This window comes from Babesia bigemina, assembly GCF_000981445.1.
Source record: "Babesia bigemina genome assembly Bbig001, chromosome : V".
NCBI classification, from domain to species: domain Eukaryota; phylum Apicomplexa; class Aconoidasida; order Piroplasmida; family Babesiidae; genus Babesia; species Babesia bigemina.
The window spans coordinates 433,134-451,333 of NC_027220.1; the positions used below are offsets into that span (position 1 = coordinate 433,134).

At 45.7% G+C, this 18,200-nt stretch overlaps 10 protein-coding genes across 10 annotated transcripts; 4 read left to right on the forward strand and 6 right to left on the reverse strand.

Moving 5' to 3' along the window:
* Positions 1-147: 147 nt before the first annotated feature.
* Positions 148-1,095, reverse strand: BBBOND_0405820 (hypothetical protein, conserved; the record flags this gene model as incomplete). The annotated part of the gene is made up of 5 exons (XM_012914830.1): positions 148-557; positions 592-754; positions 792-909; positions 947-1,036; positions 1,073-1,095. 5 exons carry the CDS (start codon positions 1,093-1,095, stop codon positions 148-150), a joined length of 804 nt encoding a protein of 267 aa, XP_012770284.1.
* A 34-nt stretch (positions 1,096-1,129) lies between these two features.
* BBBOND_0405830 (hypothetical protein, conserved) lies at positions 1,130-3,586 on the reverse strand (the record flags this gene model as incomplete). Its single annotated transcript, XM_012914831.1, has 1 exon — positions 1,130-3,586. One exon carries the CDS (start codon positions 3,584-3,586, stop codon positions 1,130-1,132), a length of 2,457 nt encoding a protein of 818 aa, XP_012770285.1.
* A 938-nt stretch (positions 3,587-4,524) lies between these two features.
* Positions 4,525-7,017, forward strand: BBBOND_0405840 (ribonucleoside-diphosphate reductase large chain, putative; the record flags this gene model as incomplete). The annotated part of the gene is made up of 1 exon (XM_012914832.1): positions 4,525-7,017. One exon carries the CDS (start codon positions 4,525-4,527, stop codon positions 7,015-7,017), a length of 2,493 nt encoding a protein of 830 aa, XP_012770286.1.
* On the reverse strand, positions 7,014-7,834 carry BBBOND_0405850 (hypothetical protein, conserved; the record flags this gene model as incomplete). The annotated part of the gene is made up of 3 exons (XM_012914833.1): positions 7,014-7,070; positions 7,105-7,223; positions 7,558-7,834. 3 exons carry the CDS (start codon positions 7,832-7,834, stop codon positions 7,014-7,016), a joined length of 453 nt encoding a protein of 150 aa, XP_012770287.1.
* A 69-nt stretch (positions 7,835-7,903) lies between these two features.
* On the reverse strand, positions 7,904-9,289 carry BBBOND_0405860 (hypothetical protein, conserved; the record flags this gene model as incomplete). Its single annotated transcript, XM_012914834.1, has 1 exon — positions 7,904-9,289. One exon carries the CDS (start codon positions 9,287-9,289, stop codon positions 7,904-7,906), a length of 1,386 nt encoding a protein of 461 aa, XP_012770288.1.
* A 613-nt stretch (positions 9,290-9,902) lies between these two features.
* Positions 9,903-10,307, forward strand: BBBOND_0405870 (hypothetical protein; the record flags this gene model as incomplete). The annotated part of the gene is made up of 1 exon (XM_012914835.1): positions 9,903-10,307. One exon carries the CDS (start codon positions 9,903-9,905, stop codon positions 10,305-10,307), a length of 405 nt encoding a protein of 134 aa, XP_012770289.1.
* A 905-nt stretch (positions 10,308-11,212) lies between these two features.
* BBBOND_0405880 (hypothetical protein, conserved) lies at positions 11,213-11,878 on the reverse strand (the record flags this gene model as incomplete). The annotated part of the gene is made up of 1 exon (XM_012914836.1): positions 11,213-11,878. The coding sequence occupies one exon, from the start codon at positions 11,876-11,878 to the stop codon at positions 11,213-11,215; it is 666 nt and encodes a 221-aa protein (XP_012770290.1).
* Positions 11,879-14,074: 2,196 nt separating this feature from the next.
* Positions 14,075-15,650, forward strand: BBBOND_0405890 (hypothetical protein, conserved; the record flags this gene model as incomplete). Its single annotated transcript, XM_012914837.1, has 6 exons — positions 14,075-14,192; positions 14,521-14,638; positions 14,683-14,800; positions 14,848-15,006; positions 15,199-15,312; positions 15,504-15,650. 6 exons carry the CDS (start codon positions 14,075-14,077, stop codon positions 15,648-15,650), a joined length of 774 nt encoding a protein of 257 aa, XP_012770291.1.
* Positions 15,651-15,721: 71 nt separating this feature from the next.
* BBBOND_0405900 (hypothetical protein, conserved) lies at positions 15,722-16,069 on the reverse strand (the record flags this gene model as incomplete). The annotated part of the gene is made up of 1 exon (XM_012914838.1): positions 15,722-16,069. The coding sequence occupies one exon, from the start codon at positions 16,067-16,069 to the stop codon at positions 15,722-15,724; it is 348 nt and encodes a 115-aa protein (XP_012770292.1).
* A 543-nt stretch (positions 16,070-16,612) lies between these two features.
* Positions 16,613-18,160, forward strand: BBBOND_0405910 (hypothetical protein, conserved; the record flags this gene model as incomplete). Its single annotated transcript, XM_012914839.1, has 3 exons — positions 16,613-17,270; positions 17,305-17,726; positions 17,816-18,160. 3 exons carry the CDS (start codon positions 16,613-16,615, stop codon positions 18,158-18,160), a joined length of 1,425 nt encoding a protein of 474 aa, XP_012770293.1.
* Between the last annotated feature and the right edge of the window lie 40 nt (positions 18,161-18,200).

The following is an 18,200-nucleotide window of genomic DNA, read 5'->3' on the forward strand; positions in this document are numbered from 1 at the left end:
TAATTTATGTGGTTTCTCATAAGCTGGGTTGCCGCGAAAGTCACTGTTACTCGCCGTCTCTATTTCTACATATGCATTCTGATGATTATTACAAACCGTTGACAATCATGACATGGTATTTGCCCGTTCGAGATTGTTTATACTGCATTACGTTTTGCCAAGATCGTAACGCCACAGCGTGTGTCGGCTTTGGTTTCTGTATGCCGCGATCCAAATCTGCGACATATGGTACTGCATTACGTCCGTTAGCGGTGATGGGGGTGGACTCGGTGCTTCAATATCCATAATAATTGCCAATGCAAGCGCCGATTTCGTTTGGTTGTCGGATTCGTATATCTCCCGTATTACGTTGGACACAACCAATGTAACGGAATGGTTTCCGTATCCAGCCTGCAATAGGGTTATATTTAAATCTGCGTGACGCACCTTTGTATTGTTAAGTTCGTACATCGAGTTCAATTTGTATCCCATGAACGTTCTCAGTATTAAAGATAAAAATTCCAGAAGCTCAATCGTCTTCGGCCTCATTTCTTCTAGCCCGAGCAACTTGGAGGTGGCTGCAGCAATTAGTTTACGGACGCCGGGACCTACCGTCAAATTTGGAGTCCTTGATGTCGAATAGCAAATCCTCAATGGGGGGCATTGTGCACGTGTTGACTATACAGTGTAAAAGAGTCATATTCTTGTCCAAGGTTTCCGGGGATAGTGCTGCCTTAATTATACTTAAGACCGCTGTCACCATTTGAATGAGCATCTGGCATTGTGCATATCGATTATACAACGCATCTTACCAATGTATTTTGACGAGCAATATCTGCATGTATCATCTCCTGGCGGATGGCGCTTATTGCTGCGCCAGTAGCTGATAACCAATGATGCAGATTCTTCAGTAAATTTTCGGCAGTTGACCTTTACGAAATTTGACAGTTTAGCGCATTACACCTACCGGCTGATTACTAAGTGCGTGGGAGTTAGCTCGTTGACCAGCAGGTGCAAAGAATTGACGAGTTGATGATCCTTTTGAGTCTGGATGTTCCTACAACTGCTTGTTGGCACCGTGAACACGCCTTACCATGCGAAGACCGCAATTATCATGCCGATTAAACTGTCGGAGTCTATGTATGTTTCATCAACATAATTTTCCTGAGTCTGATTTTGGGTCATTTGATGAAACCAATACCTTTTTATGAATGATGTAGTGAACCAGGATATTAACCAAAGTCCTGATAAGGGGGGATCTGGATACCAAATGATGTGGGCACTTTTCATGGGCGTGTCCGGATGTCTTGCCTCTGATGGCCTCCTTTTTCATAGCCGAATGTTTCTTGATGGTGCTCATAACTTCCCTGATGAATGACCCAGGTTTCAGATAGAATGTTAAAGCAAAAGTTTTGTCGCACGACAACATATCGATGAGTATGAGCCAGAGTTCGTTGCTACACGTCATGGACGGACTTAAATTATCCAGTGCCTTGGCCATGGCGACCATCAACCCCTGAGGCAATTGTTCGCTGAACAATAATGAATGATGTATATTATTTAGTGATTTATGAGGAATAGCCGTCGGCTGGGAAATATTGGCTTCCGTTTCTTCTATGAATTCATCAGTGTGGCTTGATCCAGTGAGACTTAACGTTCCGGTACTGTACTCAAACGTTTTAAAACGCTCAGCCATTTCCTCGGTTTTGCTTAAAAACACATATTCTTTGCCTGCACCAATCATAATCAACATTAACAATGTAACGTTGTCACGCAGCACGTTGAGGTGCCTCTTCCATGCGTTCTGCGGTGAAGTTGATAGAAGACGGATCAAACACCATGCCATATCTTCCACCCCCCTGGATCCAATTGCATCCCTAAGCGAATCCATAGATGCGTATATCATAGGAGCGTCCCTTTTCAAGAAATAATCAACAACGGGTTCTATTGCATTGGGGGGCAGATCAGACGGCACGTTTACAAAAAGTTGCGAACGTACGCACTCCACATGAATGTAATAGAATGGCGCTACTGACCTTACAGTCTTGGGAACATTCTTTATACATGTAAACATGGGTGAAATTTCCGCCGTTCTCCGTTTGTCAATGCACGTGTTTACGTACGGCGCCATAACGATGCTAGACAGCAAAATGACCAACACATCGGTTGCCATGGATTGCGATGCCTTAATAAAAGTTGCATGCGAAGTCGACGACGGCGTTATATCCGTTGTAATGTAGGCATGTAAGGCAACTAATAGCCTTTGTAAGTGTGACGCACGTCCTGATCCCCCATAAGCAACACTGCAAAATGGCAATGCCATGAATTCCGCAGCCCCTTGCGCACGTTTCAGCAATTCAACGACGCACGTTAGGGAGAATATGCGCATTCTGTGATCTATAAAGCAGAATCCCCGGCGTAAAGCGTGTGTGGTACAGTCGGACCATGCATTAAGGGCTTCTTCCATAATGGCGTTATTGATAGATTCCAAAGACCCATCGACATTCACCGGAACATTGATTGGTTCCTTTTCCGTGCTCATGCGCAATCTAAGGGTCCGAATAATTTCAGAATTCTCTTCATAGATCTGCGACGAGGTGACGGTCGAGGGACACGGACATGGCGCAACCTCGCTGCTTGTGCCATCAACATCCTCCTCTTCAACCGCAGTGCCAATATAATTACATTCTTCTGCAGTAGCTTCCACACTGGGGTTGCTATTTTCTTTTTCTAATCCGGGTTGCGGTTGGTCTTGCCCTGAAAGATTTTCAGCATCGTCATCGCCATGTACAACGTTTTGACGTTGACTCGTCACCGAAATATCCGTTACATCTTGGGCGTTCAATTTAAATATGGCTTGCGAGCTCCATTCCAAATAGTAGGGGAGGTACTCCATGTGAAAGAGGAGCTCTACTGCGTTCACCGAAGCTACTAGGCACCTGATGAAGATCTTAGATATGACGAAGGGCGTTAAACAACGCACTACATCACATTTGCCACGTAACAGGCTCTCATATGTGTTGCAAATGCCGTTCGCCGCTGAAGGAGACCCTCCTACAGGGTTGTGCGTTTCCTCTTTACCAGCAAGGGTTTCGAATTCGGAATCCTTTGAGCAGTTAGGTTCATAGTCTCTTCCTTCACCATTTCGGGTAAAAGGTGAAGCTCTTAAAATTGACACTTCATTTTTTGTATTGCTGCCTAGTGAGGTGGTTGTGTTTGTTGATGTCTGTATGGTTATTTCGAAGTCATTCTGCAAGCTTACCGAGCCAGAGCGATCTGCGTCGTACTCATCCGCCGCAACTGACTCACGCTTGACGATATATTCCAGCAGAGCTGCATAGCATTCCCAGTATCGACATATTTGGCCATGGCTCAGGTTGGCGCTCAGCAGATTGTGAAGCACAAAGTTTTGGAAATAAACTTCAATCGTCTCGTACGGTATATCTTCGATAGGTATGTCGAATAATTGCTGGAAAAGGCGGCCTACTTCGTCCTCGCTATCCTTCGTAACCCCAACCTTGGAGAGTTGCAGGAGGAGCTCAAAAATCGACACCTTGCGGTCTTTGACCTGCGACCGACCGCAGCGCGTAGAAAGTCTAGCTCCCATATCTCAATCTTAGAGGTTGCATGGGACAGTTGGCGAGTCTCAATAAACAACAAATAACAGCGTATATGGCCTACCTTACAACCATTGTTGTTGTATACCGAAATTCGCGGTTTTTAGTGAACATACAAATTAGTGGCATTGTATAGCTAAGAATCACCATATAAAAATCGCTACACCTGACACCCAAGACCACCGTAGGAAACGGGCACGAGCGATGTCGTTATTTTGGGCAAGCCAAAAAACTGTTTCAACAGTCCAGACACGATGCTTCTTCGACGAGACATAGGTTTAAACATGAATATACGGCGTGTGTGCCGTGAGGAAGCAATATGAGTGCCTAGCGCGGACGCACAGTGCACACACGAGCAAGACTTGAGGCGTGCAATTTTGAATCTCGGATCACCTAGTGCTCCCTCATCACGTACTGTTTAATTGCATGGGCACTTAGGTGAGTAAGGGTGGTCACGCCAAGTCTGTTATCGGCAGAATCGCGGTACTGTAACTGTGTAACATCTTATGTTGGCTGGAAGCGTTCAGATTCTGCCCGGAGGAAACGTAAACATTTCGGTACACAACTTAATGTAATACACCCCGATGTGGAAAATACTAGCTGCGGCGCTGCAGGCGGGCGGCTGTGTGTCGGCTGGCAACCCTACACCAGTGTGACCCACAATCACTTAGACCGGCTTACACATCATGCTTTTTAGCATGTCTACGCACTTATTACACAACTGACCATTGTGAAATGTTTTAAAAAGCGTTTGCAACGCTGTTGTGCGCACGATATACATATTTTTGTGTGCTGTGTTCACTGTGTGCTGATTGGACATCGTGGAGTAGCCTGATCGGTTACTTCAGGCCAATAGGCGCTTTCCTACGTTTGGATCGCAGGAAGATAGATTGTGTATACTACACTGATTACACATATCTTACGAGGGATGCAACAGACGGATACGAGCGTCGCCTCTTCGGAGGCTGACGCCGCTCTTAAGGTGATGTACGTCATCAACCGTAAAGGTGAAAGGGAAGAGGTTCAATTTGACCGCATTCTGAATCGCATTCGAAAGCTGTCATTCGGTCTTCACAGCCTTGTCGACGCCCCGCGGGTCACACAAACCGTCATCAATGGAATGTATTCTGGAATCCGCACATCACAGCTCGACGAACTTGCGGCGCAGACGTGTGCGTACATGGCCGCAATGCACCCGGATTATTCCAAGCTGGCAGCACGCATCGTTGTAGATAACCTCCACAAGAACACCAAGGATGACTACGGTGAGGTGGTTACCGCCCTGTTCAAGTACAAGTACATATACGACAGCAATGCATCGTTGATCAGCGAGGAGGTATACAACTTCATCATGGAGAACATCGATCGCATCAACGCCGAAATCGACTATACACGGGACTTCCAATATGATTACTTCGGTCTGAAAACTTTGGAACGATCCTACCTTCTGCGCATCGACGACAAAATTGTTGAACGTCCACAGCACATGCTCATGCGTGTTTCGGCGGGTATACACTGCGGCGATCTCGAACGCACCATCCAGACGTATCACTTGATGAGCCAGAAATATTTCACACACGCAACTCCCACGCTCTTCTTTTCTGGAACTCAAAGGCCCCAAATGTCTAGTTGCTTCTTGCTGGACATGAAGGATGATTCGCTGTCTGGAATATTCGACACGTTGACACAATGTGCCTTCATCAGCAAGTGCGCTGGTGGCATCGGCCTGTCGTGCCACAAAATCAGGGCCAGCGGCGCCTACATTCGCGGCACAAACGGTAAGAGCAACGGTATTGTGCCCATGTTGCGTATTTTTAATGCAACCGCGCGCTACGTAGACCAAGGTGGCGGTAAGCGCAAGGGCTCTTTTGCCATTTACCTGGAGCCGTGGCACGCTGATATCATGGACTTTTTGGATTTGCGCAAGAATCACGGCGCGGAGGACACTCGCGCACGTGACCTGTTTTATGCGCTCTGGATTCCTGATCTTTTCATGAAGCGTGTGGAAGCCAACGGCGATTGGACGTTGATGTGCCCGGATGAATGCCGTGGTCTTTACGAGGTCTGGGGAGACGAGTTCGAGGAGCTGTATACCAAGTACGAGAAGGCCGGCATGGGTCGTAAGACTATCCCTGCCCAGTCGCTCTGGTTCGCCATACTCCAGAGCCAGATCGAAACAGGAACTCCGTTCATGCTCTACAAAGATGCTTGCAACGCGAAGTCGAACCAACAAAACCTTGGGACCATCAAGTCTTCAAATCTCTGCTGTGAAATCGTGCAGTACACGTCACCGGATGAAGTTGCGGTGTGCAATCTGGCTTCCATTGCGCTGCCTATGTATGTGAACAAGGAAACGAAGACTTATGACTTTAAGAAACTCTACGAGGTAGCCCGTGTCATCACGTACAACCTCAACAAAATCATTGACAGGAACTACTACCCGGTACCAGAGGCGAAGGTGTCCAACCATCGCCACCGACCTATCGGTGTCGGTGTCCAGGGTCTGGCCGACACGTTCATGCTCATGCGGTACCCATTCGAGTCTGAGGAGGCCAAAGAGTTGAATCGTCGCATTTTTGAAACAATCTACTACGGTTGTCTGGATGAGTCCATTTCGCTGGCGGAGCGCGATGGCCCATATGAGACGTACCAAGGCTCTCCAGCATCACAGGGCAAGCTCCAGTTCGACCTTTGGGGCGCTACTGTGGATAATAAATTGTGGGATTGGGACGACCTTAAGCGTCGCATGGCAAAACACGGATTGCGCAATTCGCTATTCCTCGCACCTATGCCGACTGCGTCGACATCACAGATCCTTGGAAACAACGAATCTTTTGAGCCATACACAAGTAACATCTACTATCGCCGGGTGCTCAGTGGCGAGTTCTTCGTCGTTAACCCCCATCTCCTGCGCGATTTAGTGGATCTGGGGCTTTGGGACGAAAACATGAAACAGAAATTGATCGCCTATAATGGTTCTCTTAGACACATCGAGGGTATACCGCAACACATCAAAGACCTATACAAGACAGTTTGGGAGATCAAGCAAAAGAACATTATCGACATGGCGGCGGACCGCGGTATTTTCATCGACCAGTCGCAATCGCTTAACATATACATCGAGCAGCCGACGTTCGGTAAGCTCACCAGCATGCACTTCTACGGGTGGAAGAAAGGATTGAAAACTGGTGTTTACTACCTGCGCACGCAACCGGCTACTGATGCCATTAAGTTCACTGTTGACACGAATCTGAGTCAAATGGCCAAGGCTGCCAACCAGGGCCCGCGGTCCAAAATGGCAGAGGTTGTTTCTACTACGGACGGGTCGGCGGTGTCGGTTGATGAAATTGCTGGATTCCCGGTATGCAGATTGCGCACCGACCCTAACTCCAACGAACCGTGCACCATGTGCTCCGGTTAATTTCGTTCCACGAATTTATGTTTCGGTGCGCCACAATTTGGGCACGTGAAGTTCTGCACGCTGTGCATGGCACACGGTATTGCTCACCGAAGAGAAAAATCTTTCTTCGCGATTCTTGGCGGGAAATATGGTGAAACCACAGCCGCTGCACTGGTAACGGTTAAGCGTTGGTTTTGCCGCCTTGGACTTGTCTGGCCCGAGGTAATCTGAAAGTGTATTAATTGACCAGTAACGCACGAGCGTAAAACTCAAAGGTGTAACAATGTGCGTATAATGTCGTTACTGAACTCACACATGCAAAACGTATTTCACAGCGTCAACAGAAGTCACGCAGATTATGTATTTGAAGCTGTATATACAGCATCTGTTCCAGGCGGCTCTCCGAGCGTACACACATAACCGGGATGACATACGTAGTATATACACGTAAGAGATGGGAATCCGCTGTCTTCCTCTCCAATTCATGAATCATTTATATCGCAAACTCATTGTATAGCGCGTGTGTACATGGAAGGCCGAAATGTATCCTCGCAAACTCACTCTGTATAGCAATTGCCGCTGCAGCCGTTACCACAGGCACAGTAATAACGGTTGCAACGCCCCCTGGGATCCTGTTGTTTACTGTATCAGATATATAGTTCAGTGAATCGGATATCCGCTCGAGGATGTAGCCTTTATCGGACTTGAAAAGCGACAGCTGTTCATCACGCCTCGGCGTCAAGGGCGCATTGGCAACCCGGGTGCGGCGGTCGCCTGCGCGAAATGCCGCAACACCGGAGATGAAAATGGCCAATATAAACAGGCAAAAACTGCGCATCTCTATAGAATGACACACCCCTGCGCAACTAAGACACCCCGCTGTCGGGTTAGGCACACACGTAGCTTATTAGTATGAGTCGTTAACGGGCTCGCCGCAGCTCTGCTGCATATTTAGGTCTAGAGGTGGCATGATGTCCACCCCGCGGTTTTCTTCTATTGCTTGCAGCCGGCAGATTACGGCTAGGCGTTTGGCTTCGCTGAATCCGTACTGCCTCACTGGGAAATACCGCCCGGCTCTACGACCATCTGGAGTCGTCCATCTGGCACCCCACCGCCTATTTTTGCGGTCGAAGGTGACTCCGGAGACGGAACAGGTGTCCTCCTCGTGCTCGTGTTCCAATGGGTACTGATCCATCTCTTCACCCATGTACTGCATTTGTTGCTGTTGATCGTACGCGTATTGCTGATGACTGTATTGGTAGGGTAAATCGCTCTGGTAGTTGTAGCACATTTGTTCATTGGGGTCGGCGTATCCGCTCACACTTGCACTGGTACTTAGACTTGGGCTCCGAGCCTCCACTGACTGTTGGCCCGATATTGCGGATGGTTTGTATTGGATTAGCGACTGTTGCATTTGGGGTTGGTCGTATTGTACAACGCATTCGTTTTGTGGGTTGCAATAGTCCATTTGCGGTTGCTGATAGTAGCCCACGTAAGGCTGCTGAAAAGGTTGAGCGTTCCACTGATGCGGCGGCATAACCTGTTCCATGGGACCTTCCGCCATCTTAAAGTCCATTACTTCGTTGTGTTGCACGCGATTGCGTATAAGTCGCTCGTCATTACATGTCTTCCAGAGGATTGCATGCTGTTTAGCCTGCTCGTATCCGTAATCCTTGACCGTAAAATAGCGGAACTTGCGTTTCCCACCTTCGTAGTACGATGAAACCCAACGTGCCTGGGTCTTGTCGAAACGGATGCCAATTATTCCAACTCCCGATCGCATGGCATGCTGGCGTTCACGATTGCAAAATGAACGACCCGAAAGGCTAACGCCTTTCTGCCTCGCCTCAATAGCCAACGCTCGCGCCTGCTCGAAACCGTAAATGTTTACCGAGAAGCTTTTGCATGCCCTCTTGCCATCGGCTGTCGTCCACCTAGCAATCCAGCGGTTGTCAGAAGGTTGGAACTTTACTCCCGATATGACACCACCATCTTTCTTATTAAAAGAATTGTTTATGAAGGTAGCAAGATCGAAGTTGTCGTATTGAGGAGGGTAGCCGTAGTTCATCTGGTAATTTTGAGGCAACATGCCACAGTCAAGTTGACCGCCATGCTGATTGGGATTCTGATTCTCATCGCCGCTATCGCACATAGTTGTACATGATGAACTGACACATTGCTTGTTCATACCAATGGGATCAAGGTACGGAGAGTGACCATTATTCTCATGAACAAGATGCTCTGGGCTGTGACTCTCTCCTCCCAGATGGGCATCTCCTGCATGGCGTTCCATTTCTAAAGTTTATACGTCAATGGTTTGAATCGTACTCAATATTTCGGAATCAGTCAAGCCCGCAAAGATTAAGTCTACAATCCTCAACCTTCCTTGCGACTGACGTTAGTTATGATATAAATTGGGTAATCACTGCACTTATTCTGTTATCGAACGCGCCGAATGGCTTCTAAACAGCCTTTGCGGTCCAGATTAACACTATGAAGAATGCTTTTGAGGTACGTGTCGAGCATACGAAACTACGTCATACACCATCCAAAGTTACCATTCAACGAGTTTTACTCATCCAAACGTGTTGAACACGGGTTGAGTGTATCTGCGAATGGAATTTGGAAGCGCACTTCCCAAAACAAATTGTGATTCTTTGAAATGTCCCTCTTTGGAGACCGCTTTATTCGTTTGTAGAGATTAGGTTACTTCATTCCTCTCATATACAAAAGGCAATATGCTTGTTTTCAGCGTATTGACCCTAATAACCATACATAGGACTGTCCCGATTGCGTAAGAGTTTTCTTCACGAAGTTTTCGGGCAGAAGACAGAAATAGCACAACCGAAGATTATGCTTTAATATTGAGTCTCGTTCAGAATTTTTGTAAACGAGGCTCTGTAAGTATGATTATTGCTTTGCTTAGGCTTGCAATTTCCATATGTCGGCGCTTTGGCCCACGAACTTTATTAGAAGATTCCTTCTTTGAGGAATTAACACATGCTGGTGTAGCTGGAGCGACCCTGCACCTGTGTGAATACAGCATCCATATGTACTACGTAGCATACAAACATTATTGCTATACGTACGCGGAGACGTTTAAAACGAGATACACCGCCCACGACTATGAAAAGCACTCGGATTCCACCAGTATAAGCAAAAGGAGCTTTTGCTACAAAATGTTGTCCACAATATACTGGCTCAATAGAGTGCTTAGAGTCATGGAAGATCCTACAACAGGTGTGTACAGAGAACCCTCATGCCTTCGAGGCTATAGGGCCCAAACGATTACGGGAGTCACACACATATAGGCCAACACCGAATATGGAAATAACATAAAAGAACCTCAGGCACAAACATACCTTCTATAAGTTTCAAATAACTTGTGTGTTCTAATCGCAGCTGACGTTCCGGCTTTCATGCGGCTTCAAACGTAAGTGTATGAGTATACACACGTAACCCGTGGCGGAACCGCTGCGGATCAGAACTGGTAATTTTTCTCTGTAACAGCAGTGTGTCTACTTTGTAGGGCGCCAAGTTGTGTAGGCAAAACGATTGTGATCTCTTGTATAGTTCCTACTCTAACCTGACCATGTAGTCACTCCGACTCATTAATGTACATCGTCTCTGATGATAATGCATCTGTGGCTCTTTGAGGTTCTTTGCGGGGATTCTTGATGTACCATCTCACCAGACTCAACGTGCCACGGGATACCGCCGTGAGTCAGGCCACGACGCAATGGAACGTTAGACATACTTTTCAGCGAGTGTATGCGGCATATATAGGCTCTATGGAGCATGTAAGTGTAGAACTAATATAGTTCGTATTCAATAAAGTCGCAGCAGCAGCTGTGATCTCACACACTCTGCCGTAAGAACACACGCACGCTTACCGGTGAATCTGGTCATAATGTCGTTAAACATCGCATCCTTTAATAGATTAGCATCCTGGATGTTATCTTTGCCGTCAGATAATGACAACAACGCCGCCGCAACAATGCCGAGAGACGCTTTTCCCCGCAACATCGTGGAAAGCGTTGCGTCAACCTGGTCAAGCCCACAACGAATGGGCAACCCATATTCCGAACGTTATGTGCTCATCCGGAGCCGTTAAAGCAATGTGTATAATATTAAACACATTTGTCATGAATCTCAAGTCACACATCCTCTGTTAAGCAGTGTGTAAGGATAGCCCACTGACTTTATACACATCCCCTCAGTTGGCAATCATAGCTGGATGGCAATTCCATACGAAATCCCAGTACTTCATTAACACCCTTTTTGACACCAAAATATCTGATTTACTGGGTACGCCTGCTAAAGCGCATCTCAGCAGATCGTCATTCGGGCTGTCTACCAATATCTTCAGCATACGCCCTAATTGACGGATATCATCCATATCCATTGCTTCTATATACCTCGATATAAACTTAAAAAACATTGTACGGAGTTCTAACGAGGGTAAACTGATGCAGCGGCGCCAAATTAACGACGCCGCAACCTGTTCAGGTGTGCGTTTTATACCGCACATAAGCTTCAAAATAGCGGCATTCTTCGCCAATATATCATCTTGATTATACCTTAATACACCATGGTTGTCTAATTGTCGCAAGAAGGCTGCATTGACAGTAAATTTAGGCTCGGACAAACTGCGCAGGTACCGGTAGCAGCCTCCATATAAGAGCATCCTTGCAGGTGCGATCGTTCCGGAATCCTTTTTCACAAACGTGCCCTGTATTGATTTCAACGATTTAAATGCCGAAATTGTTCTTTTGTTGCGTCTACGGCCATCGAAGAGTCTTAAAAAATGGCCTATATCAAACGGATTACCACGTAAACACATATCATCGGGGAGCACCGGTGAACGGCCAGTGTAAGCCATTATCCGGCGCCGGCTCATGTTTTACATTTCATATATATGTAGGAAGATTATTTCTGCTAGGGCATTATTGCCACTGGGGATATAAACTCCAACAACATCATGGTGGGCTGCTCCTGCGTCCTCGAACGATGAGCCCAGGCAGCGATCACCGTTATTAATTACAGTTCATTTGGGTTTGATTCGTCACTCTAACAAATGGAAAGGGGTGTCATTAAAGCTACAGCAACACGAGTGCCCCTTCCACCAGGAGGTGTGTGTGTCACAAGTTTGTTGTAGCGGCCCATAGAGACATTAAAATTACTCTGTGTATATCGATAATTTAAGCATGTGTTGCTTACTGGCTCTGCGTCAGTAGAAGACAGCTCATTGGCCCATCTCGAAATTGCTAAAACTCATTAAAATGTTGCGCTCGGGTGATAAGCTAGAACCCGAAACGTCACTTTGCTCTTTAAGGTGACACTCATTGAAAGTTTTTAAGCACGATTGTACTGCTTAAAATGCAATGCTTGTGAGAGAAGAAGCCAACGCGACGTAACTGGTTTTCAGGCAGCGACCGCAGATAGGACGCAAAGTTACAATTGACCATACCCCCGACAATCGTGGCAACAAATCCAATTTACGATAGATGTGGCACGTTATACGACGTTCATCTTATGTGGCTTCAATGTTGCTCACCTAATGGCTGAGGATGGCACGTACATCCATATGATATCGTTTGCTTCTGCACCATGCAGCACCATATCAGCCGAACTATTGGATCAAACTACATATTTGATATGTAGGATTTTACATTATATTGATGGCATTGTCTTTTGCCCGTTGTAGACTATATGCACGTTGTCCAACCTGAGCTTGGACAATTTGGAGTGTAATATTACGATACCAAAAGCATTATTGATATGGGTTCAGAATCAACCCGAATATGCATGATAAACGTGATTTCACGGTTCTTGGTGCACTGCACCCAAAACGGTATAAAGGTTATTGAGGTTAAGTTAGGTGAGGGGTAGTAGTGCTGGCAGAAATGATCATTTTAATTTGACAATTAAGCAACAATTGGGCAACAAACATGGCGCATCGAAATATGAAATCTTTATGTGACCTGTGTTGCACTTATACAGAATGGTAGATGTCAATTGCCACACAAAATATCGTCACTCGTCCCGCCCGTCGTTCCATACGGTTACGATAATATACAGTGCGTTGGTGATCATTTGCTTTAACAAAAGTAATCCAGTCTATTTTGTAGTTGATGAAGCTGTCCTGTATATCATATTAGCTTCATCTGATGCAGATAAAATGGCGCTAAATGCAATCCCCGAACTCTACCGTCTCATGTTAAGGTGGTTTCGGGCGGCATACAAACGATGCTCCCGAATTTATAGCAATAGTTTTAATCACCTCTACTCCATACTTATGGTGCAACAATCGGTAACGGCCTTTGCACAGTGTTCTAGATGACTATTAATATTGTCGATTGATCATGCCAACGCAGTTGTTTGTGGAAGGTTTTTGTGAAGGTCATGTTTGGTACAACGCAGATTCGAACACTGGAATGTACAATCTATGTTGTATGATAATTTGTGAATCAAAGCAGTCGTGTGTGCCATCATACCCACGCCCGGTGAAACGAGCCCCTTAGACGTATACCACGATGCTGTATCACTTTTCCTACATCTTGACATAAACAATCAGTTTTAGGTATAGCCACATGATTGTTTTCAGATTAGGATGACATCTAATTGCACATTCGAATTTCAAGAAAATTGCAAAGACGTTCTGGCCGGAGTTATGTCATTGCTTTTGGCCATCGCATTTACATGTAAGATTGGGGTCATCACAATGTAAGCTCAGTATTAAGGGACATATTCGATATCCTGCAAGCTAAATGTCTAGGATTTAAAACACCTCCAGTGGAAACCTGCCGTCACGCAAAAGTTGATGCTAAAGCAGCGGTATGTTTCGCATTGCGGTACATTGCTGTGACGTATGGAGCTTAAATGAAAGCCCAAGTTGCCATCATATGGCAAATCGCATCTGTAACTCAACCAAAGGTGGCCATAGAAACTTGATTGGAACAACTTGTACTAGAGATGAGAGGACACTTGCGGGTTGCGACAATAATACCGGATGGCGTACTGGCGTCGGCGCAATACTACACATGGCTTCTGACGTTGTACACATCCATTGAAAATAATGTTAAAGTATGTTATATTTGATAATTTGACTGACGAGTTTGTGTATTTACGGGCCTCGCAACGCGCAAGGTCACCTCCGAGAAAACAACGAGTAAAGAGAGCCATACAGCAACGAAGTACGTCATTGACAGCTGTTGCCGCCAGTTTATGTGTATTTTCCGATGCCGTGCGCAATTTATGACACCAAATGGTTTTGACGCAGTGGCGTTTTACCTATATTTGTGATGTGCCAACCGATCACTACTGTATGTAGTTTTGCTATTCTGTTTTTAGCATAATGCAATCTTAGTTGTTGTTATGAGGCGATTGTCGCACGTTCTATTGTATGAATATGCTTTTAATGACCGTAACATTCCTACGTGATGTCGTACGTTACAAGGATTTTAAGATGTTCCTCATTGTCTACGCACGTTTTTATGAAGTAAATAACCTAATATTAAACAGAATATGAAGATGTCAGAAGCTTACTACGCCTTGTTGCAATAAGTGAATCCGCAAGTACTTGCGCCGTATGCAACGCTTCTTTCCCGTTGTCATCCGATGCAACATCCCATTTCGCGTGGTAAGTGTGAAAAGGTAGCACTGTTCAGTACAACGTTGTCCCAGTCAATTGTGCAATGAAACGTGCTGTATAAACTGCAAGCGAGACGTGCTGCTGCAAGGAACGGAGCACGAGGCACCATTGGATGCGATTATGTGTAAATTTTGCAGCGAGTATGTCATGGTTAGTGTTAAAAATTCACGTGTATTCATACTATAAACGAATGCCAGAAGCTGCAATCAAGTGTAACTCAACAACCGGTGGAAGAAACCTTCAGGCGGCTAATAAACTCCTTTACATATACCCTCCAGCTGTATAAAAATATAGATGCGTCTTTGCTACAGCTGCAAGGATATACTAAATTGTGCGCTTTACATCAACGATTGAAGGTTAGTGTTTTCTAGTGGTCATTACTATCGTGAAAACTGTGCCGAGTCCATACTGCGAACATTTTTCTGCCGACGGTTAATTGATGCACTGGGATAAACACATACAGAGAATATTATTACGATATTGTTTGATTTTATTATGCCCTACAAAACCTTATCTTTTCGGGAGCTAAGGATGGTAACATTGTGCAGGAACCTCTACCTGACGGCACAAAAGAGAAGATTCACAAGTTGATAGATGGTGTACTGTCTCAACGCAAAGAAATAGATGGTATAAAGAATGGTGTTGATCGTCACAGCTTGGAGGTGGGTAGATGTTTGACGTGAGCTTGCATATTGCGAAATCGTGACCAGTGACGTAGAGTAAATCTGCGTGCTATGCGAAACACAACGCATGGGTTCGCTGTGTATGTTGGCAAATAAATGCATATCACGGTGTACCGATATTGTGACGTGAGTATGTCTTGAAAAACGTTATTTACTGAACTTTACTGCAGCGCACCACAACTAATTTACAGCAATCACGCGCATCGCGTGTACACGCGGGTATAAAACGCTCCTTGCTCGCACTTTCTAGAGGAGTTCTGTATAAGACCGTGCCGAGGATCAGCGAGGTGGTCGGTAACCTCATGCAATACGATTAATGATAGTATTATGTGATCAATGTCACGATGCGATATGCCGCTTATGTAGCAGCTACAATCTTGATGCACGATCAAGCATACACCTCTTTCTCCTCTTCACTCATTGCGTCAATGAGCCTTTGGTCTAGTGCATCTTCGTATGCCTTGTAACGGCTTTTGGCAGTTATTGCTATCCATACGATGAGACAGACTACGAGCACTCCAATCAGACAAAGTGGGACACACATGATCATAAACTGCAAATTCGCGCTGTATTCTTTGGGTGTGTACGTAAAAATTTTGTCGTGGGTTGTGTTAACACAACCCGCTCCCACGCAGCTGTTAAGCATAGAATCCGGACCACTCACAGCGGGCAATAGATACGTCCCTGGGGATATCGGAGCTACTACCATACCGGGTGAAAGCGCAGTGTAAGTCATCTTGAGACCTCTTTGGGGATTTATTTGCGGTGCCTTTATTAGGGGTTGGTGGACGACGCTCAAAAGACGTCATGACATCTGACAACGCTGTTAAATACGAAGTACTTAAACCTACTTTGTTGAATTCTAGTGGTGTGTATTTTGTGTAGGAATACATAGGCTGAAAAGCAATTCATTAGGCACCTCGCCGCAGGAGATGTCTATATGCGCGACTGGCTATTAATCCAACCGCTTGGTTTTCTAACCAACAGAAGGTCCATATTGTAGTTATAACGTAGTGTGGGCTGTTTGCGATCTGCGATTGTGCCAGTCGGCCCGCTTAATATGTGTCTAACGCAAAGTCAGTCATACTGGATGTCGTAAGAACGCGATTCGGCAGCCTCGTTGACTTGAGAAATTGTATATCTTATTTTGTATTAGTAGCGTTCATGGATGTATGTCTAAATGTTTCAAATATGTTGCGCATCGACAGACACCCATGACGGCTACAGTAGGACTTATCTGTGGCTCTTACGCCGTATAGACAAACCAATTTTTAAATAAATGTCGTCTTTTGCTATCGTATATGCGCGCTATGCCGCTGCTCTCTCTCGTTATAATTGTCCATCTGCAGTAAAACATTTTGGAACCGGAAGCTTTCTTCAGTCGAGACTGAAGACAATCAGGGAACGAGCCATAGAGCAACAAATCGACTGGATAAAATCTGCACACGTTTTGAATTCTACTACTCAGAATTCGGGTTGCTCACCTAGAGTCCATTCGTTGACGAGAAGCCGGCAAGTTTGTAATGTACAGGGTACACCTGATGACACTGCTGCGGTCGCCGAAACGTCGCTAAAGCCTCTAACTGGCCTCTTCTCTGGCGTTCTAGAAAAACTGGAACTCGGGGGATTTGGAACTATTTCCGCGGAACATGATGATATTCTCAATATAAACGCAGACTGTATCCTGGTACCCGTCCCGCCGAACCTCACCCCTTACAGCGGTTTTGGTATGTGCATTATGGCTGCAATCCCTCAAAACAATATTATAGGACTTAACGTGCTAGAGCGTGGGGGTAAAAAGCTTATAGAAGCCCTCGTAAAACGGGCTAAGGTAGTCGTAGCAGAGCGTCTAAAAGCCCTTGACGCTGTGCGAAGCCAATTCGAGACATCTCAGAAATTTGAAGAAGCCGTGGCAGTTGCCAAAACCTTAAATATAGGTAGGTGGCCAAGTGATTTGTATCAACATTTTAGGTGATGTTATTTTGACTCCGCCATTTGGCACAACCAAGGCAACCATAATTGGGTTTGTTATTACGCCCTTCTTCTGGGGTATGCATCTGCCGGTAGTAAATCATATTTCGTCAGAGAACAGCACGAGGGACGCTACACTCAAACTGAGATTTGCTTTCAAAACGGCTTTGGAACACATCAACCGCATGCATATCCAGACTATCGTGTGCCCTACTCTTACTGATGCATTGAGCGGTTACGAGCCGCGGAACGCAGCGGTTGCTATGATAGAAGAGGCATACGATGTAATGACACAAGTGGATGCTATTAAACCATTGTATGGCATAAATTGCTTACGATTGGTACATCGAAGCCTTCCTGAAGCACGTCAGATAGCCAATGCAATAGTTGCTGTTGCGCACACAAGACGACCGGAATATAAGGTATGAATGTATTTGTTAAGCCAATATGTTGCGAATAGACGGTGCCGGCAACTGTGTACTTTAGTCGTGCTTCACAACGCATTATTGAGTTCGATGAATCCGTGCTCAAGTTCTGTAGCAAGCCCCGCAAAATTACGTACAAAAGCCATAAAGTGGTGCGAAATAGCAAGCGAATTCATTGGCTACGTAACATTAAACCGTTCCTATGGCGGAATGGTCTAATAAATGTGCCACCCCCTCTTCTCGTACACAAGGCCACCGGGCAGATGGCTATGAACCAACTCCGACCGGTTCCGTTCTACAAAGACAGAGTTACACATGTGCTATTTCCTTTGATGAGGAGTTCTTATAAAAGGCTTAAGATGGGTAGCAGTGGCCATTGGCTAGGTACAGCAAAACAGGAGCCCGTCTATACGCAATCAAGGGCTCTATGAAGGCGATGGACGTTACAATTATAATTTGTCAACGCATATT